Raw genomic sequence first — 12118 nt, forward strand, 5'->3', positions numbered from 1 at the left:
TTACTTTGCCCTTTGCTCATCCCTCATCAGACACATTACTGAATATAATTCTCCTTTGGCATGTATTTTTCTAAACCCATCATTCAACTGGAATGACCTCAGAGAGTCCTAACTAAATTAATCAATGGCTTCAAGACTCTTTTATCCTGACAAACTGGCAGCCTTTTCTTTGTACTCAGTCTTTTATAGCCTCCTCCATGGTGATCTGTGCCTAGCCTTTCAAGTCATATAAGATCCCACCCTCCTTAACTTCTTAATTCCTTGGCAGATCAAATGGTTCTTCAAATACGTAGTTAAGAGAACTAAACCTTAATCAACAAACAAATAAGATGCATTGGCATTTAGATATCCCACTGCAGACCATACCTCTGGAACAAAGTTCCACTCTTTGTCAGGCTGGATACTATCATTGCCACCTTCACGGTAAACCAGGGTAATTGGAAGGCAGCCTTAAATTATCCCCTCTGCCTGTCTTGTGTTGCAATCCTTGTGGCTGGAGGGAACTTCTGAATACATTTATTAGCTAGGTTTGTACTGGTCTGAAGAATGATTGCTTAGTACTTACCTATGAACCTATCAACCTATAACATCACATGGTCTTGTACACTGTCTCCATATGTGTCCTCCATTGCAAAATATAGCTAATTCTGGTAATGAAATTCTGTCATAAAGGTACCCAATCAAGCACTTAGTGTATGTTCACAGCAGTAAGCATAAATGTTACATAAGCAATAATGCCCAACAGGGTGTGTGTGTTACTGTGTAAATAATGCAACCCCTGGGGGTGTTCTGAGGCCTGACAATGCAGGGCATTATGTAGACAGTAACACACACTCTGGAGGGCATTATTGTGCTTAGAGAATGGGGTGTCTAATTTTTTTGTTTTATTTATTTTTTTTATTATTATACTACTTTTTTTTATATTTTTGATGTAAAATAGTTCTCCCGCCTAATGTTTAAATCTTGCTCTAGCATACGTAAATGGTGTTGGAGGAAGTATTTTACATAAAAAATTTAAGGTTTTCAAAGAATGTACATTTTTTTACCTAATTTTTTGGTCCATTATTCACAAAATTTGTGATTTCCTAGATAATCATTGGGGACTGAAGTCATTAAATAATGACATACATAAATTTGAGTTTCAGACTTTATTTTCTTCGGAAAATTCTAGCAACTTCCTAATGTTATAACAGCACCATTTAAAATGTTTTCCTCTTTTTGAGCATTTGCCCCACCCACTTCCCCTTTATTTTAGGCTTTATCCAGATTTCTTGAGCTAAGAGTTTGAGAGGTATGCGTACGTCTTAATTTTAACTACTGCTTGAGTGACCTTTTTCTCTCTCTCTCTCTCATACACACGTGCGTGCACACACACACATACACACACACACACACACACACACACACACACACACACACACACACACATGCACACACACATGCATACACAAACACTCTTCCACTTTTATACACTCAAGCACACATACACTCATACGTAGATAGAAAAATAGACACACACACACTTTTCTTTCTTTCTTTCTTTTTTTTTAATCTTTATTTTAATTTTACACTCACTCACTGTTTAGCAAGTGTAAAATAATGGCTCAATCAATCGTACTTTCATGCAAGCATATATTCATACACACAAATACACACACACACACACACACACACACACACACACACACACACACGCACGCACACACAAATGCGCGTGCGCACACTCTTCTAAATGTTTTCATTTTACACTCGCTAAACAGCAAAAGCATTGCTTAGCGAGTGTAAAATAATGGTCGCTGTTAGCTTCCTTACAGTCTGAGCTCCACAGCAGCTTAATATGCTGCCATGAAGCGTCAGACTTGTTTTTCAGTGGGCATTACCTATACATTAACACCCTCCTGTAGAATGTTCATTCTCCAATCAGGGTTTAATGCACTGTTTGCCCATTCTCTAATTCAGGATAAAGAATAAACCCTAAAAACATAAACATCTCCACACGCAGAAAGATCATTGCCTAGCAGTCTGGCCCTACTATTTTCTTTGTAATCATAAAAGAACTCAAGTAGTAGAGTGAACTCAGAGACCTAGTTTGGTCAGGGCAAAAGAGGCCTCTACTTGAGGCACAAAATGTTAGGGGGGGTGCAATCAGCAAACGCTGACTGGTCTTTGGAGCATTACCGACATTCTGAATGCTAAAGATAATCAGGTAACAGCCTATTCCTAGTCTAGGTTGTGGCAAGTATGGAACCTCAGTATCTGTGAGAGACAGTGACGGTTAGCCAATGAAAAATTAGTATCCACTTGCTTGAATTGAACAGAGTGTTCCTGGGGTGCCTCTCCTAAAGTGATAGTTACTTCCTTTTCTCGTGGTCCCAGGGTGCTTCTTGTTTGCACGTTCTATTGGGTCTACGTTCCTGTGGAGGGTAAATCTGAAGTCTTTTAGTGAAGTGCTTTAACACTTCATTTGTGCTCTAAGAGAGGAACGTTTTTTCTTTCAAAGTTTTACACTTGTATTCTGCCATAAACTTAACAATTCTTAGTTTGCCAGGGAACACCACAACCAGCCACTAGACACATACTTCCATACAATGAATCTGCACCTGGAAAACTGGCACAAAGCTGAGATAATCTTCCATGTTCAGCCACCAACCAAACACTGAATGATGGTGTACGCCCACTCCATGCAGTAAGATGCAGACACGAGGTTATATGTGTTGTAGCTACTATTTTTCAAGTTTACAATTATGTATTCTAGAACATGAAATTTGATATAAAGTAAAATAACACAGAATTTGTTTCTGGGGATGGCGAATGTGCAGTTATATGCATCAATTTAATAGTGCAGATGGGAACTAAAATAAATGCTTGTATTGCTAGCTGTTTAATATATATAAGTCACAGAAACCATTCATTACTATAACAAATTAGATACACTGCTGAGTTACTGCAATTAATACACACATGCACATATCAGATTCATTTTACTGTACGTAGGTATTTCATTTTGTCCCTTCAGTGTGCTTACATTTTTAGTATGCAGCACAGGAAAGAGACAAATTTGATTTAATTGCTTTGCTTCTTTTAGTAAACAGTCATTTTAAAACAATTTGATACTTAAAGTTCAGATTTTTAGCATATCATTGGTACTATGACTGCTGTTCAAATGGTAAATCATCTTGCCTGGCCTAATTATCAACTTCAAGTGTTTATTACAGCACTGACCTTCAGGAGTCCGTGATGTGAATTCTGGATCAAAATGAAATGTATCTTCTGGTCTTCCAACAGCTGGTTTAAAAGGTGGTTTTATTTCTTTCCTGTATAGCTTCTGTAAACATGATTAAAATGTTTAAATGGATAAGTACCTTGTCATTGTTTATGCTAAATGCAATTTTTTTAAACTTTTATAATACAGAGTTTTAGTTAGGGAATTATTCTAACAAACAAAATGTTCCCATTACACAAATTCTGGAAGAACACAGCTTAGCGTGTCAAAAGTATATACTATCAGTATGCAAATAATTATGGATGAAAACTGGAAATGGCCTCTGTACACCAAAAGAAAAACCTCCATGAAGGCCATAAGGTCTATGTTTTGTGTGTGTGTGTGTGTGTGTGTGTGTGTGTGTGTGTGTGTGTGTGTGTGTGTGGACTGTAGTTCACAAAAAGAATTGCATTGTCTCACAGGACTGTGGGCCACTGAACGTTTGATCACTACAGTTTGTAAGGCTGCCATTCTGCACAGCTTCAAAGTGTTGACTTGCCAAACAGACAAATAGACAAACCTTCTAATACAGCAAAGGCTACTCAGGACAAGCTAAAGGTTTTCCTGTTCAATACTAATAGCCTCAACAAGAAGCTGCACTTCCTAGGTGTGCTCCTCACCCTGGAGAATGCTGATGTCTAGCACTTCCTAGGTGTGCTCCTCTCCCTGGAGAATGCTGATGTTTAGCACTTCCTAGGTGTGCTCCTCACCCTGGAGAAGGCTGATGTCTATGCAGTTAATGAAACATGGCTCAAAGCCATGGAAAGCAATTTGGGTGTGCATGACTATAACACCTTTCATACATTCTGTCCACCCACTGAACATAAAAGACTAAAAGGCGGAGGTATATCTATTTCCACAAAGGATAAGCACACCTCTAAGTGGGTCAAACAACACATGCTTGAGCTACTCCATGTACAGTTAACCATGGGAAAAATCCATTACCATATTCTTGTTATATACAGGTCCCTGCCATGAACCAGGAAACCCATACATCATACCTGAAGTTACTAGAATCATGCACTATCCAGCCCAATACCATACTCATGGGTGATTTTAACTACCCCTCCATTAACTGGGAGGCATACACAGCCATGAACATGCAGGTCTGAAGATTTCTTGATTTTGTAAACTGAAATGCTCTGGAGCAGCTAGTCTGCACTCCCACTTGGGGTACATATATCCTAGAGCTGGTACCCACAAATATGGGTGAGCACTGCACCCTCCAGGTGTGATGTCTTCACTGGTAAGATTAGATCACAAAGCAGTCTCCCCTGAAATAAAGGTAAAACTAGACCCCCACCTAACTCCAAAAACTTTAAGAACTTTTCTAAGGCAACTACTTCCTATTAAGGGATGGCATAGCGAGTTTTCAAGCTCCCCAAAACCAGAAAACATGGAAGCCTATGCAGAGGAAAACACAAAATGCCCTGTATGACCATATAAACAAATGCACAGAAATGGCAGCATAAGACTGAAAAAAGCCCGGGTCAAACTGCAAAAACAAAAAGCCATCTTGGTGGACCCCTGGTATTAATAGGTTGTACAACAAAAGAAAGAAAATTCTGTCAAGAAGCAGCAGAGAATGCACATGGCAGAACAGTAAGTCCCTCATTAGTCTAAGTAAGTGAATCAGGGAACTAATCTAGACTCTGAAGGCAAACTTTGAGGCAAAAACAGCCGCCAAAGATAAGGATAACCATAAGGCAGTTTTCAGTTATGTAAGCAATCTTAAGGGCAACATCCAAAAATGTGTGGAATTAGTCATGGATGGACTCACCTCTACTCAACCAGAAAATATAACAAATCTGCTGGCTAATAAATTCAGCTCAAATTTCATCTCCCCATAACCCCCAGGTCTCCCTCAAGAAATACCCTCAACCACTCTCCTGCCAATTATCATTAAAGAATAGGTTGCCACTGCACTTTCTAAGCTAAAATCACAGCTTCAGTGGGGTCCTATGATATACCAGGTTGTCTCTTAAACAGCTTGCATCAGGAGGGTCTATATTACATTGTCAAACTCACAAGAGTTCAAAGATGCAATATTGAACCAGGAAGTTTGAAATGCAAAAAGTACGAAAACACAGAACAGCAATTTTTTTCCCAGGGAAAAAAAAAATCGCTGTTCCGGTACAAAAGCAAAAAAAAATTTAAAAAGTACGTACACTTTAAACACCCCCCCCCAATATACCAACTCTGAGATCGCACTACAGTGCAGGAAATAGCAAAACCACAAAAAACGCCCCACTAATTTTATTTTCCTGGGAAAAAAAATCAGTGTTCCGCGGCTTCGCGATTTTAACATTTCGAACATATGGGTTCGATATTACAACATTCGGACTCCTGTGAGTTCAACATTGTAATACAGACCCGCATCAGGACCTATCAGGTTTATTGGGATCTCTGTTTAACCACAGCCTTTGGACTGACTTTGTCCTGATACAGTGGAGGACAGTAATAGTCATCCCTCTGCATAAAGGGCGACCATCAAATGACCCAGAATTACAGAACCATAAGTTTAGCCAGTCTGATATTTAAGGCCATGGAAATAATAATAATGATATAGGAACCTCCAAACCCTGGACCCAACCCATTTCAGCTTTGTCAAGAGCAGGTCAAGCTTACTAAATCTGGTTGACTTTTTTGAATAAGTCAGTAGAGCCATGGAAAAGGGTAAAACAGTGTGCTTCAATATCATGTCATATTTATGGATGTTTCCATTGTATCTCAACTTTGTGGGTCTACCTCATGAGGAAGAGGAAGATCAGGAGACACAGTAACCTTTAAGACTGCCTCACTCTGTCATAATCGATCAATGGACCTAATGATGAAGTATGGGTGGCTCAACGGAAAGAGATAAAGACTATCCTCAAGTGGACACCCATGTCCCTCACCTGTTGACCAAGTAAAGGGACAGTAGATGGTCAGGGTATTGTGGAAGATTTTATTGATCACAATGTTGGCCATTTCTTTGCAATTTCTGCAACAAGTAGCAAATTCACTAGAGTAGTAGGCTCTAACCACTAGGCCACAAGAGTGTTTGGCACCATCCTAAAGTGCCTCCATGGGATCATCAGTTGACAAGGGTTCTGTACAGGTAACCCTCTTGGACATCCTGATACTCCCTGCAGGCAGCATCCCATGCTATCCTCAGGCAGCTGTGATCCCATCTTAGTGTGTTCTGCTTTACTCATAACCTTGGCATGGTCCAGCCCTCCCCATCCTTATTCGTCCTTCTACACATGTCCAACTTTTGTCACTCCATCCTCATGTGTGCCAAACAACTCCTGTTTGCCTGTACTGTTTTGTATTTGTTTGTTTGTTCCTATACACAGTATTTTACCCTTTCTCTATACCAATTTTCCCTCATGTACTTTACCCATCATCCAAGGGCGCCCGCAGGCAGGTGCAAGGGGGTGCACTTGCACCCCCCTGGAACCGGCTGACCAAGAGAGTAATTTTCTCTCAATTTAAAAAAAAAATTTTTTTTTTTGCGCGTTCTTCTTTAAGAATGCCCTTTGCATCCAGTTTACATCTTCATCTTCCGCTCGCATGGGGAATTTGAATTCCGGAAGTCGGCTGGACTGTAGACGAAGAAGGTACAAATAACAGGTAAGCAAGGGCGCTGGAACCACTGAGCCAGGGGGAGTACTTTTTGTCTTGTCTAGTCTAGTCCCTGAGGACAGCGGAAAAACAAAAACTCATCGTCTAGGAGGACCGGAAGCCTTGCGTGCTTCTGCATCATGTATTTATGCCAAACGCAAGTTAGGCGCGAATTATATTTGCCATAAAGAACGCTTCCTCTCTCACACTCTGTGAAAAAGATAATGCCACCCAGCCTGAGTGATTTTTCTAGCAGCTGTCTTCTTTTTACAGGTCGACAGATGACAGGTACAGAACATGCCTTGAAAATTATCAATAAAAGCAAATGCAGAGGAAAAGTAAGTTAATATTCCTATTGCAGTCACACAAATGAATAATTTTTTTACATTATTAGTAAGCTGCTCCTTAGTAAAGAATTAAAAGTCAATATAAGTGATTTATTCCTCTGTAATGCTTATTGAAAACATGGTATTACCCATGAACTAACTGATTTACACTGGGAATAAGTCTGTTTGAATTTGTACCCAATGTTTTTGCAACAGAGTGCTACAAAAAAGATGTGTCTGCATTCTTTGTCAGATACACAGATGGATAATGTCTTCTGTTGTTGGTTAAAACTTATTTTAAAATCTCTGGAACAAGAGTTTATTTTTTATGCATTGAACAGACAGCAGGACTTGTATTTTGATAACTATAGCACTTTTTCTAATGAGTAACTAATCTCAGAAACGAAAACATTTTTTATGCAGCAACATCTCACCAGTTACCAAGCATCTGCTGAATATATTCAGACTGTGTGGCTTGCATATGAATGTTGTTGACAGCACTTATTTGTATAAAATATTATGCGTTTACAAATGCAGTTACTGGAAGGTACAAGAGCTGCTGAAAGGAGTTCATACTTTTGTTCCCAGGGTAGTTAATTGTCATCTGAATATTTGAAGACTTTTTAGACCCAGATTCCCCTTAGTGTTGTTCTATTGTCTGTCTGACAGCAGAAATTATACAATTCTTCTCAGCTATTACAGTCCAAACAGACAAAGAGTGATGTTACGAAATTCACACCATAAATTAGTTTAGTTATAAATTTACTTACTATCTGAAAGTTAAGCAAGACTTCTTAAGTGAAATATCTCAGTTTACCTGTAGAATTTACATTACATTTTAATAATACTGAGGTGTTGATTAGCCAGTTTATGCATTTTGTGGATTAGAGATACATTATGTCAATAACAGCAGTATATTAATTTTGGTGATCTTAATATTTTTTCATAGAAGAGATGACATTTCTGAGTAGTTAATGTGTATCACATTCAGGCCAAAATCTTCAAGCTGGGAGTACGACTGATGCATAGAGTGAGTCAGCCTGATGATGAATCGACATGCTGCTTATGTGCTTTGCTGAAGCACAGATTTAGAGATAGATGGGGGCTGCTGGAAAGGGTGGTCATGGGATGATATAATACAGAGTGATATACTCCTTTTCTGCCCAGGAAGGTAGGTTTGCAACCATATGTGACTGAGCCCTGGTAGATTTCAAAGATGAATCTGGCTTGTCTGTGAATAAAGGATCAGAGGTGAAGGGACTTCAAGGTGATGTAGTCTAATGTCTTAAAATGAAGGTCTTTAGTGATGTATTGATGCTTTGTTTTTTAACATGGCTAAAGTAGCAGCTGCCTGTTGAAGAAAGGGCTGCAAATTTACTCATTGATGTGTAAGAACCCAGTCTGAGCTCTGACAAGCACAGTTATTTAAATGTCATGAAAACGGCAGTTTCAGTCGGAGTTCACCAGAAGCCCTAGGTATTTTGTTCCCCGAATAGTAGGATTTTGGAATTGGTTACAAATGTCAGCAAAAGATACATGTGCTGTACTGTGGCTTCTCACATGAGAGAGTTGGAGATTCATCCCTATAAGAAGCAATGTTTTCCACAGCTGCAAATTCCAAGGCCTTTTTTCATTTCAGTACCAACACTTTTAGGGATTTTCTTTTGGGAAGAAGTACTTTCAGTGAAATATGTCTGTGACAAAAGAAGTGATGTATGTTTTATAACTTGAAGTTGTATACATCTGCTTAGGGGCTGTCCGCTGTAGCGCACATAAACATTCCTAAGCACAGCATGCAGTTTTCCTTTGAATCATGTGACGTGTTTGATTTTTATGTTTTGTTGACTAAGCTAAAGCCCAGGACTACTGTCTAGCTAAATGACTTATTCAGAATCACAAAAGAGGCAAGTGGACACTGCAGGAATCAAACCTTGGACTATATTTTGCAGGCTGCCTGTTGCCTGCTTACCTGAAGTAGAGTGTATGTCAGGCAAGCTGTTTTGGACAGATGATACTGCTACTTCAGAGGTCATGTTTCTGGTCAGGCACAGCTTTCAGGTAAGGAGATGTTGGAATTGAGGAACGTGTTCAGATATATGCTGCTTGTGGGGATTGTGTTATCTGTTGCTGCTGGGGGATTGTGTTATAAGCTGCCAGCATTATTTATTGAGTATAAGTCACCATTGCCTTGCTAAGACACAACTTTGGTTTGATTCCCTCTGTCTGCTTAATGTATGTATGGTTGAATGAAATCAGTTTGTCAGACATTGCTATGAGGTAACCTTTGAAAAGAAACATTTGTGCCTGAAGAAACATCCTATTAGCAAAAAGTTAATAGTGTACATGTGAGGTCGAACAAATACGAAGAATTTTAGTTGCTGTTGAAAATATATATTGTGATTTTGTTGAAGTAAGCCCCCATTCCCAGACACATATATGGCATTTTGCATTGCTTAGAATTAGTGAGTCTTACCCGCAGAGAACTGTGACCCACCAATAACGGGGAACTGAACTTTCGCCAGCCAGAGACTTATTTATAAACTAGTTGGTCAGCAGCTTGGCCTCTCTCTTTGCATGTGTGGGTGGAAGTAGTTAAAGAACTGGAAGATGCACTCACCTCTTGCAGCAAACGATCAAGCTTATTCTGTAGGAAAAAGAGGCATGGTGCCATGCTCACTCAGAAAAGTTGCAGCAGACGCAGGCATGTTAAATCTCCCTTACAATCCTCTAACAATGTGACTCTCTTGCAGCTCTGATGCTTGGAAATTCAGAAAGAGGCAAAATGCCACTGAAGTAATTGATAATACCAAGCAAACTACTATACCATAGCCTTCAGACCCTTAAATAGCTAATTTCTGACAGCATGTTTCATGTTTTGATCCGTTTTAAGTGGACCCATGTCTGGGCAGGAAGGATACTGTCAAAATAAGAAATTTGTAAGGCACAACTTTAAAACAAGTTTAGCACCAAAACAACACCAGGAAGCTTAAATCAGGCTACATATTGCACACATTTTTTTATATTAGTTTAATTTACTTTAAAAGGCAGAGAGAGCAAATTTTCTAAGCTAGCATACATTGTCTGAGCAATAAGATATGATAAACTATAATGAATGGCATTATTGACTGACTGTGTTGCTCTAATATTTAATGTAAAATCAAGTATTTTTTAAATGACAGTGCAAAAATATAAAGCTAAATTACATTCTACAAGAAGAGGGATAACTGAGAGACATGCTGAGAGCTTTTAAAACTGTTTCCTCTGCTGCAGCTGCTCTTTGTTTACCAGCACTGTCACGTCGTAGACTCTAGTCAGAGATTTGATCTTATCTGGCATAGATCTTATCACACACAACACAAGCACACCAAAAATAAATAATCCGCACGCATACACTTTACAAAACCCTACTTCTAACCTTACACTAAACCATACATACAGTAGTATTTATCCACTTACCTTAACCTGCTCCCTAACCCTAAGGTCCATAACTATCGCACCACAGTGGAGGAAATAGTGAAGCCGTGGAACGGCCCACTGAAACCTTGCCCTAGGCAAAATTTCGATGTTCTGCGGCTTCGCTATTTTCCACTTTCGATGTAGTGGTTTTGATATTGTAGCATTCAAAGTTTTGAGACTTCAGTGTTACAATATAAACCCGGTAGATCTAGCAGGTGGAATTTATTTTCAAGTGCATTTTCAAGGAATTCTGAGCTTCAAGGGAAGCAAAGGTTACTGCTGCTCATGCTAAGTCTGCTTAAAATGTGCAATTGTTTTGTTTAGCAAATAGTATCATTACTGTGGTACAGAATTTTAAAGTAGTGCTAGCACAGCAGGTAGCATTTTTACATCTTGATACAAAGGGGTGTAGGTTCTATTCCTACAGTATGTACATTTGTATTTTATGGGGGTATGGTACTGCAGTCCTTAGTATGTCCTCCTTTGGATGAGACACCTAATAACTATGAACCTGTTTTTCAGCTTGCCACCCATTCCTTATTGCAATATACCAGCTTACCATTTCTTTTAATGTAACATAGGCAATTTATTCTTCAAGGGCAACAGGCACTGAATTTGTAAATGAAACACTGACATATGTGTTTTCTAGCAACAACCTCTTTATTGGTTTCAGATCTCTTTAATGTGGAATTATTCAGATGACTTTTACTTCTGCAGTGATTCTGCATATTGATTGATATTGGTGGATTGTATGACAGAAGTTTGAGTGGCCCTTTATGGCTGAAATGCTCTGAATTGGGCAGGTTGTCATTATTGGTTCATATAATTTGTTTCATTGCTTAAAGGAAAAATGTTCAGAACTATAAATTTAAAACACACTCTAACAAGTGGTGCTGTAGTATACAAGGGATATAATTCAATTATTATATAGTATAATTAATACAGTCAGGAAGGTGAATCAAATAACTTTTGCATGGTTCTAAAAATGTGTGCTAGGAGCCTATGATTTGAAAACAGCCCAAAGGTAAACTTACCCTGCCACTGACCAGATGCATTTTCTTTGAATGTGGGTTTCAATGCTGTTTCAGTGAATGTGGGTTTCAAAGGTAGAGAAGTTTTAATGCTGAGTCTGTTTTCATTGTAAGACTATTGCTTTGTTTAGGTTTAGTAAATGTCTATCAGTGTTTGTTCTATAAAATTTGAAATAAAAGTTATAAATGAAATCCAAATATCTGTAATCATTGAAGAAGTAAAGCATAAAACAGTATGCACACAGAGATTTGAACAGTGTCAATGACAAATGGGGAGAAATATCCAAGCAATGGGGCACTGGAATGGCTGTGTGGGTGGGTGGGGGGGCTGCGTGGGCGGAGGGGGTGGGGCTACATGGGCAGAGGGGGTGGGGCTGTGTGGCCGGGGCTCTGGGTTTGCACCCCCCCCTGCAAAAAATCCTGTGGGCTCCCTTGCC

The 12118-nt window shown here is 39.2% G+C and overlaps 1 protein-coding gene across 2 annotated transcripts in view; it reads right to left on the reverse strand.

Moving 5' to 3' along the window:
• The window catches only part of RPS6KA2 (ribosomal protein S6 kinase A2), a 2145504-nt gene that overhangs the window by 738033 nt on the left and 1395353 nt on the right, over positions 1-12118 (reverse strand). For both annotated transcript variants that reach the window (XM_044069491.1, XM_044069485.1), the window contains exon 12: positions 3223-3325. In XM_044069491.1, coding sequence (XP_043925426.1) covers positions 3223-3325 — 103 coding nt within the window. The remainder of the gene's footprint in view (positions 1-3222; positions 3326-12118) is intronic.

This window comes from Protopterus annectens, chromosome 1.part0 (genome assembly GCF_019279795.1).
Source record: "Protopterus annectens isolate FY-2018-M chromosome 1.part0, PAN1.0, whole genome shotgun sequence".
NCBI classification, from domain to species: domain Eukaryota; kingdom Metazoa; phylum Chordata; order Ceratodontiformes; family Protopteridae; genus Protopterus; species Protopterus annectens.